The following is a 20,606-nucleotide window of genomic DNA, read 5'->3' on the forward strand; positions in this document are numbered from 1 at the left end:
CCTTTTCCATTTTGGATCACAAGGTATAATGGATTTATACTATAGTCCAGTTGGGTGCGGTATTGCAACATATTGGATGCCAACTGCCATTAATAAACTCCACCGAAGAAGAAGACAACTAAATGTTTGCCAGCTGGACATCTTAAAACTATTCCAAATCAAATCAAATGTTATTTGTCACATGTGCTGAATACAACAGGTGTAGACCTTATTGTGAAATGCTTACTTACACGTCATTAACCAACAATGCAGTTCAAGAAATAGAGTTAAGAAAATATTCAAGAAATATAATAAAGTCAATTTTTTTTAAATGAAAAGTAACACAATAACGAGGCTATATACAGGGGGTGCCGGTAGTCAATGTGTGGGGGTACTGCCTAAAATGTGCTAAATGTTCTGCAGTTGTACATTTGGTTTGATCATTTAGTAGCTCGTTAGCTATATGGCTAAGTGGTTAGCTTCTTCCAAAGTCAAGCTTCATTGGCCGGTAACAGCAGGGAATCCCCTCATGGATCAAGAACCTTGCTGTCTAATATTTGTTTTGTGCAGAAAACTGTGAGTAGCATTTTTGAGTTACTTGTATAACTTTATGAGCTGGGATGTCTCTCCTGAAAAGAGTTTAGATCAGAGACTGTATAAAATGTTAGCAATACACTCGTTAGCATTTAGAGTTCTCAATGGGATTCAACATGTGCTTGTTAGTATTGCTAACCTTCAGATTACAACGGTTCAGTGAGGTTTGAAAACAGCTCCCTTTGTGTGCAGTACCTGTATTACCGATCCCGGTATGGCACCAGGTCGGTATGAAGAGATGGCAATTGGAATATCGCCCAAGCCTAGTGTTGACTGTGATAAAGGCACTGAATGATGAGCTGTCTTTTTTGCTAAATGAACAAATGAAATAGCCAGTGGCATGTCGAGAGTTTGGGACTATAAAGGTTATATCTGCATTTCATGTCCAAATTGAGCTATTGACGTAGCCTTGTTCAGTTCAATTTTCTTCCTATATCGTAATCTAAATACCCCCAATTCATGTTAAATTCAAAGGAATGCAAAATAAAAATAGCTGACACCAATCAAACCAATTAGGGTTCGGAACTGTAGCGCTCTGCTGCAGTCATTGACCAAAAGCACCCTCTTCGGCGAAATGGGTGGAATGTTATTCATATTTCATCATTAATCAAATAAAATGAAGAAAAAAAAGACAAATCCAGTGTTTCTATGTCAAACAGTTTTGTTACATTCCAGTCTTCTGTGATGTATATAAAGTGTAATATTGGGAAGCAAACTCAAAATGGAATAATGTCAACTCTACACCTGACATGGGCACAGGTGTCTTCATTTTATTAAGCCCATAACCATGTGTGTGAGGTGTATACTTTTGTTTCCAAGTAGATTTGTTTAAGACTACCAATAATCACTCTGTGTGATCTTGATTTATCCCACTGCAGTAAAAGGTTGAAGACAATTACCTCAGAATAATATTTATGCAGATTGAACCTTATAGTCCCAAGCTCTCGTGTTGGTGCGTATAGCCATAGAAGCACAGTGGAATATGCCTCAATGCAGTCATATTGGTGGCTTATTGGGGTTGTGGCTTTCAGTTAGTTCTTCTGGCAACCCATCCCGTGAGAGTGAATGTAATTCCAGTTCATCTGTTCTGTTATACTTAATGAAATCTGACTAACCCAGTGCAATGTGTGATATGAATTACAGTACAGAATTACAGTATATCTGATGGTGTTTGCATGTTTAGGTAAAAAGACAAACAATGTCCCGTTTGGAACACTGACAAGTAAAAGAGCATAAAAAAATAATGTTTTTTTCTCAATCTGATTGGGTGGGCCTGGCTCCCCTGAGTGGATATAATTCATAATGTATCAGTGGTCATATACCTGCTTCCAACTGTTTCCCTGTGAATAGGTCCAGAGCAAGTAAAAGTCCTTAGATGTATATGAATGAATAGCCTATACATACGTGAATCATTGTAACTTTCTAATAGTGCATTTTATTGGCTTGAACCACACCAATAGACCAACATGAACTTGTTTTATTTTAATGTCAAATGATCTCCAAGCCTACTAGGCATATGGTGCAGGCCATTTGTGGTGACCTCAATGATAATCAATGATAAACAATGACCTCAATGATAATCACATTGGGAATTTAACTGTTATTACTACAATCTATAAGTCCCTAGTGAATTTCAACTCCACGCAACCTCATGCATGCATGGGGATTATTGAGTCTGAGACTCAATCGTGATGACGTCAGTACCACTGGCGCTCCCTCTGCACTGATGTGCGTAACGTAGGACGTCACTGGTTACCGGAGAAGCGTGCATGACACTGCATGCAGAGTATGATGGCTGAAGTTGAATGGGACAACTAGGCTCAAAGTTATTTATGTGAGCAGCTCATTTACATGTCAAGTGGTCAGGGATAGAAGAGTTAACATAAATGGCATTCTCTCACTAACAGTCAAACCACTTTTAAATCGAACACAAACGCACACGGCTGGAAAAGCGCGTTTTGTGCAGAGGTCGAAATCCACTCCATTACAGCACTCCAGGGTAAGGTTCCCCTTATGTTCTCATGTTGTCATAGTATTACAACAGCTGTATAAACTATTTGCATTAAAGTTTCATATCGGGTCAGATAACAGGTGCGCCTATCATAGTGCAGAGAAACATTGTATCACACTGTATCAAGGGAGGGCTACTCAAAGTGCTTGGACTCACCAATCCAGAGCAGAGACTGATGACTGCGGTGTTCTCCGTTTGAGCATTCACATGTCCTTTATAGAAGCAGTGCTGATACTCCGTATCCTCTTCCGTCTCCTCCTCCGGGGTGAAATCCGTGATGTTAACTATAGGTGCTCCAAGTACTGTCACAGTGTATAGCGGAGCGATAAATCCTGACTCGGGAGTCAGGTTGAGGTGATAGTTCTGTCCAAACGCAGATATTTTGTAATGGATTGATGGCAAGGCCCATTGGTCAGAGGAGTTGCCTGGGCTATCCTCCACACTACGCTTTTTCCTTTTGAAGTGCACGCTCGTGGGAAAGTTGTCACCGGCTTCATTCACTCGCTCCGGAGTTACAATCTCATATGCACCAAGCTGCTCGGACATTTCAGCTGGAGAAGAAACCCATGGTATAACGTGTATAGAATTAGCAATGTTAATTGGCTAATAATAGGCTTATAATAATAATAACAATAATAATAATGCTATTTGCGTTAATTACATTTGCCTCTGTGAAATGAAGTCATTCAAGAAACATAAGACCATTATAAAAGCATTCCAAGTCATGTGCTTTGCTGATACGGAAAAAAAGTCATTCATTCTTAGTCTGCCGGTTAGCCTACAACATAACACATCACAGGGTCATTTTTTTGTGGCAAGTCGAAATACGTTACCTTTTCTTGAACTCAATAGCGATCTCCCCGTGGATGACACTATATTCAAAAAGTCAGGGAGAAATAGCAAAAACCCTAGTCCCCAAAACAGCATATGCATGATTGTCCACGTTAAGTAGAGAGCGCCACCCCGAATATTGTATTCCTCCTTCACTGCCGGTGCTCCGGTCACTCGGGCTTACCACCGTATTCAAACTCTCAAGTGCGCGCCACATCCAAATCGATTATCCTTGACTCTTCCGTGGGGGGTTTCTCACCGGTAACGTGCGTTGGGTCGTGAGCGGTTCGCAGATACCCTGGCGAACATGCTTACTGCAGAGAGAAGGGTCGGAGAGACAACTGTGGTGGGCTACACTGCACACACCACAGACTGCTGATGTGGGGGGCGGGATTAGTGAAAGGTGCATTACTGGAGCACGCCCTTTTGAACAAGCCACTCCCGTTTCTGTGACATACATACAGAATTCACGGAGGCCTACAGTATGATTGTGTTATCACTGAAATGACTTGAGTTAAACATCTTCAATAATGATTGTTGGCGGGGGTGGAGATGTTCTTTAACTGGAAACCATGAAGGAAGTACAGCTTGATAAGCCATGAGACATTGAATTATTTGTTGTATAAAGGCATTATAAAGGCATCACTTACTGTTTACTGATGGCCTTGTTAGGATACATCTTCCTCCTGACATTAGCCTACCTGCTCTCCTTTGTATAGACACTGAGGTCTAAGGGTTCTACTCCACGTCTAGCCTTCTACTGAATCTACCTCATTCACTGTGTCTTTACAAATTAGGATTTGCTGGGGTCATTACATTTAGAATTGAAAGTCATTGAATTCCTCTAAATGTCTCATCTCAACTCACCTGGAAGGCTCTGTCAGCTCAGCTCTGTCAGCTTAGGACATGGAGAAATAAGTTTTCACCAGGCAGTCATGTACTTCAGATTAAAACTAGTCTAAATATCCTTGTTACAACACCGACCAGGGCTAGAATAGTTGAACGTGTAACATAGATGCCACTAAGCACTGCTTAAACACTCCCTTGGTTTGATCAGTGTGTCACCACTGCAACCAGTGCACCACAACACTAGATTCAAGCATTTCGCTACACTCGCATTAACATCTGCTAACCATGTGTATGTGACAAATACAATTTGATTTGATTTGATTCCTGGTCTCCCAGAGTACGTAGTGATAAATGTTAGCAGATGGGACGTTACAGCTAATTTCTTTGGTACGATCAACACGCATGACCATTATAACCGTTTACATGGTTTGCAGGTGCACACCTTAAACAATAGCCTCATAGGAAATGCCTGTGGTGGACTCAGAAAAAAAAACATTGCAGCTTAACCACAGGAGCTTTTTGGATGGTAGCCAACCAGCTTGTACAAAATGTATGTTGGTTAACATACAGCATGAAGTTCAAACCTCTATTAATTCATTTTGTAAATCATGACTTATTTTTTGTATTTTAAATGATGAGAAAATCTGTTTGATTATATGACTCAGCAGATTAGATCATTAGATACTATAGACGTCATGCTTTGTTAAGCCAATCTGGGACCAAACTCAAAGGCATACAGTATACATACACTACATGGTATATGGACACCTGCTCGTTGAACATCTCATTCTAAAATCATGGGCATTAAGATGTAGTTGGTCCCCCTTTTGCTGCTATAACAGCCTCTACTCTTCTGTGAAGGCTTTCCACTAGATGTTGGAACATTGCTGCGGGGACATGCTTCCATTCAGCCACAAGAGCATTAGTGGTGTTGGGCACTGATGTTGGGCGATTAGGTCTGGCTCAGGGTTGAGGTCAGGGCTCTGTACAGGCCAGTCAAGTTCTTAGTTTTAGACCACTCCAGGCGATGCCTGGCATTGCGTATGGTGATCCTAGGGTGCGTTCTGAGCCCTCTCCTGTACTCCCTGTTCACCCACGACTGCGTGGCCACGCACGCCTCCAACTCAATCATCAAGTTTGCGGACGACACAACAGTGGTAGGCTTGATTACCAACAACGACGAGACGGCCTACAGGGAGGAGGTTAGGGCCCTCGGAGTGTGGTGTCAGGAAAATAACCTCACACTCAACGTCAACAAAACTAAGGAGATGATTGTGGACTTCAGGAAACAGCAGAGGGAACACCCCCCTATCCACATCGATGAAACAGTAGTGGAGAGGGTAGCAAGTTTTAAGTTCCTTGGCATACACATCACAGACAAACTGAATTGGTCCACTCACATAGACAGCATCGTGAAGAAGGCACAGCAGCGCCTCTTCAACCTCAGGAGGCTGAAGAAATTTGGCTTGTCACCAAAAGCACTCACAAACTTCTACAGATGCACAATCGAGAGCATCCTGGCGGGCTGTATCACCGCCTGGTACGGCAACTGCTCCGCCCTCAACCGTAAGGCTCTCCAGAGGGTAGTGAGGTCTGCACAACGCATCACCGGGGGCAAACTACCTGCCCTCCAGGACACCTACACCACCCGATGTTACAGGAAGGCTATAAAGATCATCAAGGACATCAACCACCCGAGCCACTGCCTGTTCACCCCGCTATCATCCAGAAGGCGAGGTCAGTACAGGTGCATCAAAGCTGGGACCGAGAGACTGAAAAACAGCTTCTATCTCAAGGCCATCAGACTGTTAAACAGCCACCACTAACATTGAGTGGCTGCTGCCAACACACTGACACTGACACTGACTCAACTCCAGCCACTTTAATAATGGGAATTGATGGGAAATGATGTAAATATATCACTAGCCACTTTAAACAATGCTACCTAATATAATGTTACTTACCCTACATTATTCATCTCATATGCATACTTATATACTGTACTCTATATCATCGACTGCATCCTTATGTAATACATGTATCACTAGCCACTTTAACTATGCCACTTTGTTTACATACTCATCTCATATGTATATACTGTACTCGATACCATCTACTGTATCTTGCCTATGCTGCTCTGTAACATCACTCATTCATATATCCTTATGTACATATTCTTTATCCCCTTACACTGTGTATAAGACAGTAGTTTTGGAATTGTTAGTTAGATTACTTGTTGGTTATTACTGCATTGTCGGAACTAGAAGCACAAGCATTTCGCTACACTCGCATTAACATCTGCTAACCATGTGTATGTGACAAATAACATTTGCTTTGATTTGATCTGATTTGTTTTGTGTGCGGCTGCTCGGCCATGTAAACCCATTTCATGAAGCTCCCAACGAACAGTTCTTGTGCTGACATTGCTTCCAGAGGCAGTTTGTAACAGTGTAGTGAGTGTTGCGGCCGGGAACAGACATTTACATTACATTTAAGTCATTTAGCAGACGCTCTTATCCAGAGCGACTTACAAATTGGTGCATTCACCTTATGACATCCAGTGGAACAACCACTTTACAATAGTGCATCTAAGTATTTTAAGGGGGGGGGGTGAGAAGGACTACTTTATCCTATCCTAGGTATTCCTTAAAGAGGTGGGGTTTCAGGTGTCTCCGGAAGGTGGTGATTGACTCCGCTGTCCTGGCGTCGTGAGGGAGTTTGTTCCACCATTGGGGAGCCAGAGCAGCGAACAGTTTTGACTGAGCTGAGCGGGAACTGTACTTCCTCAGTGGTAGGGAGGCGAGCAGGCCAGAGGTGGATGAACGCAGTGCCCTTATTTGGGTGATATTCAGACGATTTGTACGTGCTAATACTCAGTGTAGTGAGTTTTCTAGCCACTACCTTGCCATTGTAAAATGAACTGTTGTTAACTGCAGAGTGCATTAAAAATACCTACAATAGTGGCCTAGGGTGGTCTAGCGGTGCACGTATACCGCTGCAGCATGGGTTTAAATCCCAACCACTGCAATTCCAGCACTCTCTCCTCTATCTTTCCCACTGTCTCTCTATCCAATAAAGCATACACCTTGCACATGCAATCTCTCCAAACATGCAGTATGCAGACAGGTGCAATGCTCCCTCTGGATCTTCTTGCTGTTTTGGACTTCTTCCTCAGAACACACCATAAAGACGCACTGTTGGCCCAGTACAGTGACACATCCTACTTCCAGGAACCCCTTTAAATGTAACCTGTCAATTACAATGATTCCATTCCCAGAACTCTCCATACACCTTTTTACAACATAGTGGTCATGGGGAAGAGAACAAAAATACCCAGATAAACATTGCCACAAGACATTGCTTTCGGATTTAAATACAATGGTGGTGGTGCAGTTGACATGATGCTTAGCAGTTTACTTATTGCATAGGGTTGCATGTATTTCTCATTGTGCTGTTCTGAACAGGCTGTTCGGCTACTGTTGGCCTCCCTCAACAGGCTGGTGGCAGGAAGTCATGGACCCCATGGTTATTCTCATTGGATAGTCACTGAGGTCAATGGAGCCACCTAGCCTGGCCTGGCTTGGGAAGGAACAGTAACAGGCAGCATACTGAGGGCAGCCTCCTCAAGACCGTGTAAACTTCATTTCCCCTCCTGTTCCGATGACGGCCGATAAGGTCTGAAAAGCTTGAATGGAGGCTGAATTCTGTCCTGGGGTTTCAAAGAGAGAAACTTAATTGCTTTTAACATCCCCCTTCCTCCCCTCATGACTAACTTCCTTGCCATACTGAACTTGTGTTGATTATTGGGTGAGGTCCATGTGTGCTGTGTTGGGACACCAGCAGGATATGTGCAGTTTCATTCCACTACCTCTGCACATTCTTGCGTACAGTGCCTTCGGAAAGTATTTAGACCCCTTGACTTTTTCAAAAACAAAATTACGTTACAGCTTTTTTCTAAAATGGATCAAATAAATAAACATCTACACACAATACCCCATTATGACAAAGCGACAAACCCATTATGACATTTTTGTCATAATTATTCAGACCCTTTGCAGTGAGACTTTAAATTGAGCTCAGGTGCATCCTGTTTCCATCGATTATCCTTGAGATGTCTCTACAACTTTATTGAAGTCCACCTGTGCTACATTCAATTGATTTTACATCATTTGGAAAGACACACACCTGTCTATAAGGTCCCACCTGTTGACAGTGCATGTCAGAGCAGAAACCAAGCCATGAGGTCAAAGGAATTCTCCGTAGAGCTCATAGACAGGATTGTGTCGAGGCACAGAACTGGGGAAGGGTACCAAAAAATGTCTGCAGCATTGAAGATCCCCCAAGAACGCAGTGGCCTCCATCATTCTTAAATGGAAGAAGTGTGGAACTACCAAGACTAAGTCTGAGCAAAGTACAGAGAGATTTGTGTTGAAAACCTGCTCCAGAGCACTCAAGACCTCAGACTGGGGCGAAGGTTCACCTTTACAAGTTTTTTTTAAGCACACAGCCAAGACAACGTAGGAGTGGATTCAGGACAAGTCTCTGAATGTCCTTGAGTGGTCCAGCCAGAGCCCAGACTTGAACCCGATCAAACATCTCTGGAAAGACCTGAAAACAGTTGTGCAGCAACGCTCCCCATCCAACCTGACAGAGCTTGACAGAGCTTGTCTGAATACTTACCGAAGGCACTCTATATGCACCTTCTTTTTTAAACTCTGTGCTGAATGACTGCATAGAGGTCTGCTCCATTGCATATCATCCATTGTAAATGGTTTATACATCCATACCATGCATAATTATTCAGATTTAGCTGTTTATAGTGTATTCATAAATCCTTTATTGATATATTCTGTCTATATATTATGCTTATCATCTATATTCCGGTTACTGTGTGAGCACCATTTCACCAAATCGAATTATGGGTATATGAAAATGAACTGGGCTAATGAAGGTGATTCTGATTGGCTGTCCATAGTTTTCAGCGCTCATCAGTTCCTCTGTGCTTTGGTTCTGCACAAATATGGCTGATATAGACTTTATTCACATGCATTGACAGATAGCTATATGCTGCTGTCTACATTACATATTTTTATGAGGCACTCAAAGCTCTTAACCTCAGTTGTCTCGTTGACCTTTCCAGCTGGGGTCCTGTCAGGGGATAGTAGTTGAGAAATACCCTGGTCTCTCTTCACCACTGTGACACACCCAGATACTTTTTCCCATGACATTCCCTGTGAGAAAATGCTCAATTGCCTTTCCTTGGAAAGCAAAAAAATGCAACTCTTGAACATAGTCAGTAGGGCATAAGGTGCACGTACAGTTATGCTTTCTGTTTTACATTTCTTGCTCTGATTCTGTTGATTTCAAAACAACGTTTTCCTTGAGCACTGTGAGGAGGATCCTCCTTGGCCGCAGGGAAGAAACTCCTTTTGAAGAAGGGACATGTGTGTGTGGTGTGTACAGCAAAGGATTTGAAGTTGAAATGGCAGGGACGTGTGTGATTGTGGTGATTAGGAGCTGAGGATGAGTGTTTGGGTTCCTGTGAGAGGAAAGTGGTGTTTGATATCTTCTCGGTCCTGAGAACCCTCTTACACTTATTACTTCCTGCAGGATGGGACCGTTTGCACTTCCACCAGTAATTGGGTAAACATCGAGAGACTACAGCTCCCTAGGACCTGCAGACAGACACCCACATGCAGACACAGGCAGACACAGGCAGACAGACACACACACGCATGCGCACACACACACACACACACACACACACACACACACACACACACACACACACACACACACACACACACACACACACACACACACACACACACACACACACACACACACACACACACACACACACACACACACACACACAGGCACACTCACGTGTACATTTACATTCTTATGTGCGCATGCACACAGAGAGGCATGCACTGTCACACACACCCCATGCTGTGTCCATTACTGTAACAATGCTGCAATTGGCAACTGTTCATGAATATTTAAGAAATATGTGAACATACTGGCAGAAAAAAAATATTTTGCAATTAAACTGAAAATAATAACTTTGACACAGTAATTTAAAAACAATAAAGCTGTGTCACATGTCCACAGCCTCTTAAGTAGTGCTTCAGACAGTGCTGCAACCATTGAGGACTTTAGCAGGGAGATGCTGAAAATGCAACCTGGTCTCAGATAATTTTGTATTATTCTGTACTCAAATCTGAGAAATACTCCATTTAGTATCATATTTTACGTTTCATATGGTACGTATTAATTTGTGGATGTCCATCATCCATTTCATATGATATCTTACAAATGGCAATTCATATGATATATTACGAATTTCAAAAAAGTACAATATGTTATGAATTTTCTAAATTTATATAATGTGTCAAAATTTGCAAAATGTATGATATGTAATAAATTATATTTTTTTTGTGGCTAACGTTAGCCAGGTGGGTAGGTGGCTAATGTTAAGGTTAGCTAGCTGGCTAACATTAGCTAGGCTAGGGATTAGCTAAAAGGATTAAGGTTAGGGGAAGGGTTAGGTAACATGCTAAGTAGTTGCAAAGTAGCTAAAAAGTAGTAAGTAGTTGATAAGCTGCCAATTAGATAAAAAGCTAAAGTTGTCCATGATGAGATTTGAACAGGCAAACTTTGTGTTGCTAGACTTTCTCATTATATGTCTATCCATCCATCCATCCAACCAGACCAATCACCCTCATTTTGTTTGCATTGTACACTCACCAATCCACCCTCCTTTCATTTTTTACCTTAAATAGCTTTCTGTCTTTTGTAACCATACCAAAAGTAACACATCATACTAATTTCAGTGTCCCAGATTTACATATGTTAGGTCTAGTGTATGAGACCATGCTGGTAAGTGGGCTTTTAGGATGTTCCTGGGCTAGTTTACGTTGGGAGAACATACCAAAAACAAGGCCGAACTTCTGAAATGCCTTTTTGAGCTTTCACAGACAGTGAGCTAGAGGTCTGGACACTGCCCAAGTGGTAGCTGCCAGGCAGTCTTGAAGTAGACTGCCAGTCCAAATTTGAATTCTTCCCATATATCAAAGCTCTCTATGGAATGGCAACAATAGCCACATGCTAAAGCGGACATTTATCAGGTTTGAGACCAGAGATTAGAGAAATGTAAAGAATTGATCAAAATTGCAAAGTCTATCCGTACCATTGGATGTGCCACACACTAAGAAAGCCTCCAGCTGTGTAGTCTCCAACCTCCAAAAACCTCTCAACACTTCCACCAAATCCTCTGTTTACATGCCAAATGAATACGTAGTGAGTCATTCTTCCCCTGCTGAAGGTTTTGGAGGGCATGTATTCTTTCATAACATCATTACATGGACAGTGAACTCTAGAGCCGTGGTGTGGTGGTGGTAGTGCTGGTGGTGACAGGGGGTGGGGAGGGGTGTAACACTGCAGTTGGGAGACAGACACCCAAGCACCTTGTTTGACTTGAAATGGATGTGACAGACCATTTTGGGGAAAGTAGTAATATCAGTTCTCCGAGTCCGTATGTCATCAGTTAGCAGCACTGGGCCTGGACCCCCCTCTCACTTGTCATCCTGTGCTTAACAAAAGGACAACATGATGACCTAATCATTCTCAGCTGTGAGAGACATTGAAAAGATAACCCAACACCCTTTCCAACCCAAGCCAACGTATTGATATGAGGCAGCTGGAGAAGGAGTGTGAGCATGAGAAAATAGAGAGTTAGTAGGGGGGCCGTGGGGTTAACACCACCTCTCCTCTTACTAAAAAAACTACTTTTATTTTAGATCCCTTACTCCAGAAATGCAGAATGTCACGAGGAGAAAAGGGAATACAGCAAACACAATGTTCTTGTCTCTGATCCTTTGATTGGGCGCCATACAGAGATGCTCCTTAGATACACGGGTGTCTCCAGAAAGACAGTGTGATAATTTGTCATGAATTAATTTTCGTCGTGAGCACAAAGTGTTTTGTGTCTCATTCCAGGTCTCCTAAGCCAGGTAGTTTATAAGACCATTTTATTAATATCATTCTTATCCTCATTCATTTAACTTCATAATACAGAATCAATGATTTTACACTGTAAGCATGCATTGTAGTGTCTAACACATTCTAATTCCAGGTCTCTTAAATTACGTTAACGAGATGAAGACAGCACAGAGTGTCTAACACATCATTCTAAGTCCAGGGTGTCTTAAATTATGTTAACGAGATGAAGAGAGTACAGAGTGTCTAACACATCATTCTAAGTCCAGGGTGTCTTGAATGACCTTAGCGAGATGAAGACAGCTCAGACATGAACTGAGCCTCACAGTAAACAGGGTGTGCACAGTACAGGAGGGATTAGAGGGGTACAGGGTTATCTTTAAACACACAAATGACTGCTAGATGTAGATTTGTTTCCCCTATGCTCTAGCTGCCTGGGTACTGCTTCTTTTGGCGTATTAGATATAGTTTAGTGTTCTGGGTCAGGGACTCTATTCTGTAGCTGTCAGGGCCTGGAGAATAGGCTGGCCCGGGTCCCGCTGGCAGCCCCACTGTGTCAGGGGCCGACAGGGACTGACAGGGGCCTGCAGATGACATGAGCACAGTAGTGTGCACGGGACCTCCACTGGATGAGATTGGACAAAACACCATAGAAATGATGAACCCCTTCAAGACCAAACAACGCTCCTGTCACACTAAGAGGGTTTACTTAAAACTAGGAAGAAAGTGGAGAAAAACAGTATGTAGTATAACTGCACATAAACCATTTCCAATGGTGATGAAGGCTTGAACACTTGACTTTGTGCAAGAATTGTATAAATCATACAATCGTAACAGTTGTATGAAAATGTTGAGTTCAATAGTATGCCCTTTTCCCTTCCTATGAGAAAATGTTTTTAACTTATACATTTAGATTTTACTTTTAGTTTCTCTTTTTACTTCCTAAATATTAATTACAAAATGATTGGTTTCCTTACCATGTAAGAAGTCTATGGACAAAGTATGACAGCAATCCTTGCTTTGGTTTAGTTTCCCTGGCACTGTTTCCACATGCTAACATTCAAGCATTTATGGCACAATAAAATGCAAATCATAGGACCGATATTAGCATTTTTCACGCATCATGTTCCAATCATATTTAAGCTACTTTGTTGAGCTTCACAATATATTTTGGATACTTTCAGATGACTTGGACATGATGCACGACAATTCTAATATCGGTACCATGACTTGAATAGGATTTGAGCCACAAATGATAAAACGTTAGTGCCAGGGAAACTTAACCAAAAGATGGATTGCTGTCATAACCCGTAAGCAGTCTATGGACAAGTCAAGGAAACCAATATGATGCTTCGTGGGTGACTGTTGTTGATGTGTGCAGAGGGTCCCTGGTTCGAGCCCGGGTATGGGCGAGGGGACGGACTAAAGTTATACTGTTACATTGATGCTGTTGACCCGGATCGCTGGTTGCTGTGGAAAAGGAGGAGGTCAAAAGGGGGGTGAGTGTAACCGATGTGAAATCGCTAGCCAGTTAGCGGTGGTGCGCACTAATAGTGTTTCATTTGGTGACGTCACTTGCTCTGAGACCTTGAAGTAGTGGTTCCCCTTGCTCTGCAAGGGCTGCGGCTTTTGTGGAGCGATGGGTAACGATGCTTCGTGGGTGACTGTTGTTGATGTGTGCAGAGGGTCCCTGGTTCGAGCCCGGGTATGGGCGAGGGGATGGACTAAAGTTGTACTGTTACATATTTTAGATACTTTGGGATGATTTGGACATGATGCACAACAATTCTAATATTGGTCCCATGACTTGAATGGGATTTGTGCCATAAATGCAAAAAATGTTAGCATGTGGAAACAGTGCCAGGGAAACTAAACCAAAGCATGGAGTGCTGTCATAACTTGTCCATGGACAAGGGTAAGGAAACCAATGTGTCATTTAGTAATTTGGGTGAACTATACTTATATATATATTTCTTGGCATCACCCATGCCAAGTTAAAGAACAATAAAACTACTATAGACAGGAAGGCCAGTCATGCAGTATTATATGTATGAATTTGAGGCAGAAGCCCCATTTCAGTCCTTAGCTTAGCTCATCACTATGCTAAGGACCCTCGGACTAAACACCTCCCTCTGCAACTGGATCCTGGACTTCCTGACGGGCTGCCCCCAGGTGGTAAGGGTAGGTAACAACACATCTGCCACGCTGATCCTCAACATAGGGTCCCCTCAGGAGAGCGTGCTCATCCCCCTCCTGTACTCCCTGTTCACTCGTCACTGCAGGGCCAGGCACAACTCCAACACCATCATTAAGTTAACCGATGACACAACAGTGGTAGGCCTGATCACCAGCAATGATGAGACAGCATGGAGGGAGGAGGTCAGAGACCTAGACGTGTGGTGCCAGGACAACAACCTCTCCCTCAATGTGATCAAGACTAAGGAGATGATTGTGGACTACAGGAAAAGGAGGACCAAGCTTCACCCCCATTCTGGGGCTGTAGTGGAGCAGGTTGAGAGATTTGAGTTCCCTGGTGTCCACATTACCAACAAACTAACATGGTGCAAGCACACCAAGACAGTTGTGAAGAGGGCACGACAACACCACTCCAAAACCTATTCAATTACCTCGACTAACCGGCGCCCACGCATGTTGACTCCGTACCGGTACCCCCTTACTTTTTTTGGGGGGGGGGTATTCTTCTTAAAACTACATTGTTGGTTAAGGGCTTGTAAGCAAGAATTTCACTGTAAGGTCTGTGTGACAAATACAATTTGATTTGATTTGCCTTGCTGAGGTATTGACTTGTGTGGATTTATGTTGAAAACAGCTGTGATGAGGAAGAATCTCTGCGTTGGTGCTGTGCTCTCATTTCCCCCTCACTCCCAGAAGCATTGATTTTCTGACCACAGCTTCTCTTCTGTGTCCATTTCTGTTTAGGAATGGATGGCTTCGGAGGTACAGGAAGTATCCCATGTCAGACGGCTATGATTCCTTTGAAATATATACAATGAAACACTCGTTCTTCATTAGCGGAGAGGATTGCGGTGCACGAGTATGTCCTTTATTAAGGTCTCTTTGTTTTCCAGGGAAAAAATCAAACAAACCCAAGGGAACAATACTGTATTAGCAAGGAGCCCTATATCCAAAACTAACTTATGAAACAGAATAGGATTTCTTCAGTTATTGTGTCTCCCTCCCATAAGTTGAAAAGTTTGAAAAATTGCCATGATAAAAGAATGTAGAATGACTTCATCCTATTGTAGGATATCCATTCATCATCCAAAGAAGGAAATAGAGACCTCTCCTAGCAAACCCTTAACATTTGGATCAGTGTTAGTCAGCATTGACCTGAGCAGAGGTCATGGTGGGTTGACTGAGTGCCCATGTAAATGTTTTAGACAGTGGCGTGCATTCATGGACGTCAAGGGAAGCATCCGAGCGAGCGAAACAGTGCCCCTCTGTCTCTGTATGTGTAGGCTATCCATCTGATGCTGTCTGGTCATAAAGAGTATGACATTGTTGCAGCCCATGGCATTAAATGCAAGGGAAGCCAGCAAGCATTTGGCCTCCCTTGATAAAAAAGTATAAAATGATAGCCAGTCAGTGTTGAGCTAAATTGAATGAGCTCAACTGTAAATCGTCCTGGCGCACCCACATTTATTTTCAAGGGAAGCCAGTTTTGATTTGGCTTATCTTCTCTCACATCGCATCAAGAGAAATACGTCATTGACAGAAACAACTTGAATTGCTGCATCTCGATGTGTTGTTGTCCTCCGGTGGCTCGCTAGCTAGCTAAAACTGTCCCTTTCCTAAATTAGCCATGGATGGAGATAGGGATGTGTACTTGTGGTTTTACTTCATTCTCCGTACTGGCCATTGATTCTAATGGTGATTCTGATGCAAGCATAAATTCAATTATTGTGCCCCTGGACTAAGAGCATGGATGTTCAATATGTAGCTAGATGTAGAAGGCAAATGTTAACTGGCTAACGTTGCCCATGAAAGGAAGTTAGGCTAGTGAGCAAGCATGATGTTGAAATGGTGCTGGAATAGTGGAGGCAGCTCCTGTTTTCTTTTCTCTCCATGGATTCTAAATCAATAGTTGTTTAGTGGTCTGAAAATGTCGAAACATTAACTTCCTTGACCCATCCTGGAGGTTATGTAACTGTTTGTGACATGCAATATGCTTTGCGGACTTCAACGGACCGAGGTTGCTCTCCGGTTTTGTGATAAAACAAAGGTGTGGTTGCATTTATTCTGCCACTGTGTCCCATTGTCTCTGCCTTAGGCCTATATATCACGGTTGCAAGGTATATGAACTAACAGGTTATAGAACAGACAACGCAATTATCACAACACATAGGTTGTAATATATTAAGGCCTTTTTTCTTGCTTGGCCTCCCCAGTTATTTTACTTACGCACCGCTACTGGTTTTAGACCAGTGACAAGGGGGTGGCCACTCCACTAGTACAGAGTGCCCGGGCTAGTCCAGCCCCTGGATGGTCAGCTCAGCTGTGACCAGTGGTTTGGGGAAAAGCCCAGCTTGTGTAACCAATACGGCTAGAGTTTCATGCCGGCTAATTAGGTTCCCCTTCTGACCCAAGGGGAGGGCATGGGAAGCACCCTGAAGCATTGATATTAACCCTCTGCAGGCTGTCATGTTTTTCACATTTACTCCCCCATCCTTAGGTCACCACATGATTCAGTTTCACATTGAAGTCCCATTGTGAGGGTCTATCTATCCACACCTCACATTGTTTCCCCTACAGGTTACCTTTGAGTTATTCTCCCTGTGGGATTCGGTACTCTGCTTTGTCACTGTTGTGGTCGATGTTATGGTAAGGATGATTTAACCTTGGTCAGAGTATGGATTGGAAATCCCTGTTGTTTTTGTAGTTTGAGCTCAGTGAGAAGGCAGAACCTACTGTAGGTTGGATTTAATCAAATCCAGCCATTGTGCATGTCTCCCAAGGCAGGCAGGTTGCCTCCCACATTAACAATGTTCCGACATACACGTCTGCACAGGTACAAGCATCAGCTGGGATGGGCAGAAATAGGCATGCAGAAAATTTGTCCAGAGCCCATTAGTGCCCAAGTGTAAAATTGGAAGCTATTTAAATGTAGGTCATTTTCAATGAAAGTATTTTGCATGTGAGTAGTTTGCATGTGCCATGACGGCTAACATTAGCACTACAAGATTTCAACCATTGACTGGCTGTGACCATAATAAGCCTAGCTATCTGCGTCCGCATTGTGTCCATCTCTTTCATGTTTCCGAGGGGATTCTTTTTCAAGAGCACAATTCCCGCTCACATTTTGAGCCCTGCTTACCCAAACATATTATTTGTTGGCAGAGTTGTTTCTCCCCTTTCAAAGTGGCCCAGAAGATTACAATGTTACCCAGACCTAGTGCCATTACCCTAGGTTTCAGATTTCTGTGCATTACAGTCATTCATCATTTGACTCATTCATATTCACACAATATATCAGAATCACAACATAACAGATGCATTTCAACAGAAACAACACTGGTAAAGGGCACATTCTTGAATTGCGGTGGCATTTGTGCATGTCTTAATGTTCTTATTTTTTCCTAAATTTGTATTTATTTAATAGTTTTTTGGTACATTTTCACATTCATTCTAAATTACTTAAAAGTATTTTTTACTATTATGATAACCATGATGATACCATGATGATACCATGATGATAACCATGATGATAACATGGTGCCACCAGTAGGAGTAGAAACACCAATGATAGGAACACCAAATCAAATCAAACTTTATTTGTCACATGCGTCGAATACAAGTGTAGACCTAACCATGAAATGCTTACTTACGAGCCCTTAACCAACAGTGCAGTTCAAGAAGAGTTAAGAAAATATTTACCAAATAAAGTAAAAAGTAACAATAACGTAACAAAAACTAGGCTATATATAGGGGGTACCGGTACTGAGTCAGTATGCGGGGGTACAGGTTAGAGGTAATTTGTACATGTAGGTAGAGGTGAAGTGACTATGCATAGATAATACACAGCGAGTAGCAGAAGTGTACAAAACAAATGTGACATGGCGCTCCGGTACTGCTTGCCGTGCGGCAGCAGAGAAAACAGTCTATGACTTGGGTGACTGGAGTCTCTGACAATTCTATGGGCCTCTGACACTGCCTATTATATAGTTCCTGGATTACAGCAAGCTTGGCCCCAGTGATGTACTGGGCTGTAGGCACTACCCTCTGTAGCGCCTTACGATCAGATGCCGAGCAGTTGCCATACCAGGCGGTGATGCAACCAGTCAGGCTGCTTTCAATGGTACAGCTATAGAACGTTTTGAGGATCTCAGGACCCATGCCAAATCTTTTTCGTTTCCTGAGGGGAGTAGGCTTTGTCGTGCCCTCTTCACGACTGCCATGGTGTGTTTGGACCATTCTAGATTGTTGTTGATGTGGACACTAAGGAATTTTAAGCTCTCAACCTGCTCCACTACAGCCCTGTCGATGAGAATGGGGACATGCTCGGTGATCCTTTTCCTTTAGTCCACAATCATCTCCTTAGTCTTGGTTACGTTGAGGGATAGGTTGTTATTCTGGCCCCACCCGGCCATGTCTCACACCTCCTCCCTATAGGCTGTCTCGTCGTTGTCGGTGATCAGGCCTACCACTGTTGTGTCGTCTGCAAACTTAATGATGGAGTTGGACTCGTGCCTGGCCATGCAGTCGTGGGTGAACAAGGAGTACAAGAGGGGACTGAGCACTCACCCCTGGGGAGCTCCAGTGTTGAGGATCAATGTGGCAGATGTGTTGCTACCTATCCTCACCACCTGGGGGCGGCCCGTCAGGAAGTCCAGGATCAAGTTGCAGAGGGAGGTGTTTAGTCCCAGGGTCCTTAGCTTAGTGATGAGGTTCGTGGGCATTCCCGTTCCTGTATGCTCTCCGCAGAGTCGACCTGAATGACTGCAACTGCTAAACCCCTTCAACTCATCCAGAACGCCGCAGCCCGTCTGGTGTTCAACCTTCCCAAGTTCTCTCACGTCACCCCGCTCCTCCGTTCTCTCCACTGGCTTCCAGTTGATGGTGTTGAACACTGAGCTGTAGTCAATGAACACTCTCACATAGGTGTTCCGTTTATCCAGGTGGAAAAGGGATGTGTGGAGTGCGATTGAGATTGCATCATCTGTGGATCTGTTGGGGTGGTATGCAAATTGGAGTGGGTCTAGGGTATCCTGGAGGATGCTGTTGATGTGAGCCATGACCAGCCTTTCAAAGCACTTCATGGCTACCGACATGAGTGCTACGAGTCTGTAATTATTTAGGCAGATTACCTTCGCTTCCTTGGGCACAGGGACTACAGTGGTCTGCTTGAAACATGTAAGTATTACTGTCAGTTAAGGAGAGGTTGAAAATGTCAGTGAAGATACTTGCCAGTTGGTTGCTCACATGCTTTGAGTACACATCCTGGTAATCCGTCTGGCCCTGTGGCTTTGTGAATGTTGACCGGTTTAAAGGTCTTGCTCACATCGGCTACCGAGAGTGTTATCATACAGTCATCCAGAACAGCTGGTGCTCTCGTGCATGCTTCAGTGTTGCTTGCCTCGAAGCAAGCAAAAAAGGCATTTCGCTCATCTGGTAGGCTCATGTCACTGGGCAGCTCGCGTCTGGGTTTCCCTTTTCCCGTAATAGTTTTCGAGCCCTGCCACATCCGACGAGCGTCAGAGCCGGTGTAGTAGGATTCAATCTTAATCCTGTATTGACACTTTGCTTGTTTGATGGTTCATCTGAGGTCATAGCGGGATTTCTTATAGGCGCTCGGATTAGTGTCTCGCTCCTTGAAAGTGGCAGCTCTAGCCTTTAGCTTGTTGCGAATGTTGCCTGTAATCCATGGCTTCTGGTTGGGATATGTATGTACGGTCACTGTGGGGACGACGTCATCGATGCACATATTGATGAAGCCGATGACGAGGTGGTATACTCCTCAATGCCATTGGATGAATCCCGGAACATATTCCAGTCTGTGCTATCAAAACAGTCCTGTAGCGTAGTATCCACATCCTCTGACCACTTTCGTATTGAGCGAGTCACTGGTACTTCCTGCTTTAGATTTAGCTTCTAAGCAAGAATCAGGAGGATAGAATTATGTTCAGATTTTCCAAGTGTAGGGTGTGGGAGAGCTTTGTATGCATCTCTGTGTGTGGAGTAAAGGGGGTCTAGAGTGTTTTCCCCTCTGGTTGCACATGTGAAATGCTGGTAAAAATTTGGTAAAACTGATTTAAGTTTGCCTGCATTAAAGTCTCCGGCCACTAGGAGCGCCACTTCTGGGTGAGCATTTTCTTGTTTG

General features: G+C 43.4%; 1 protein-coding gene across 1 annotated transcript in view; it reads right to left on the reverse strand.

Moving 5' to 3' along the window:
- LOC124031423 (A disintegrin and metalloproteinase with thrombospondin motifs 9-like) overlaps positions 1-3,753 on the reverse strand; it is a 74,394-nt gene extending 70,641 nt beyond the window's left edge. Inside the window, exons 1-2 of the mRNA XM_046342647.1 lie at positions 3,418-3,753; positions 2,741-3,135 (exon numbers count right to left, since the gene is read on the reverse strand). Of these exons, the coding sequence (XP_046198603.1) occupies positions 2,741-3,135; positions 3,418-3,517 (495 nt within the window). The 5' untranslated portion in view covers positions 3,518-3,753. The remainder of the gene's footprint in view (positions 1-2,740; positions 3,136-3,417) is intronic.
- Positions 3,754-20,606: the final 16,853 nt, after the last annotated feature.

This window comes from Oncorhynchus gorbuscha, linkage group LG03, assembly GCF_021184085.1.
Source record: "Oncorhynchus gorbuscha isolate QuinsamMale2020 ecotype Even-year linkage group LG03, OgorEven_v1.0, whole genome shotgun sequence".
Classification (NCBI taxonomy): domain Eukaryota; kingdom Metazoa; phylum Chordata; class Actinopteri; order Salmoniformes; family Salmonidae; genus Oncorhynchus; species Oncorhynchus gorbuscha.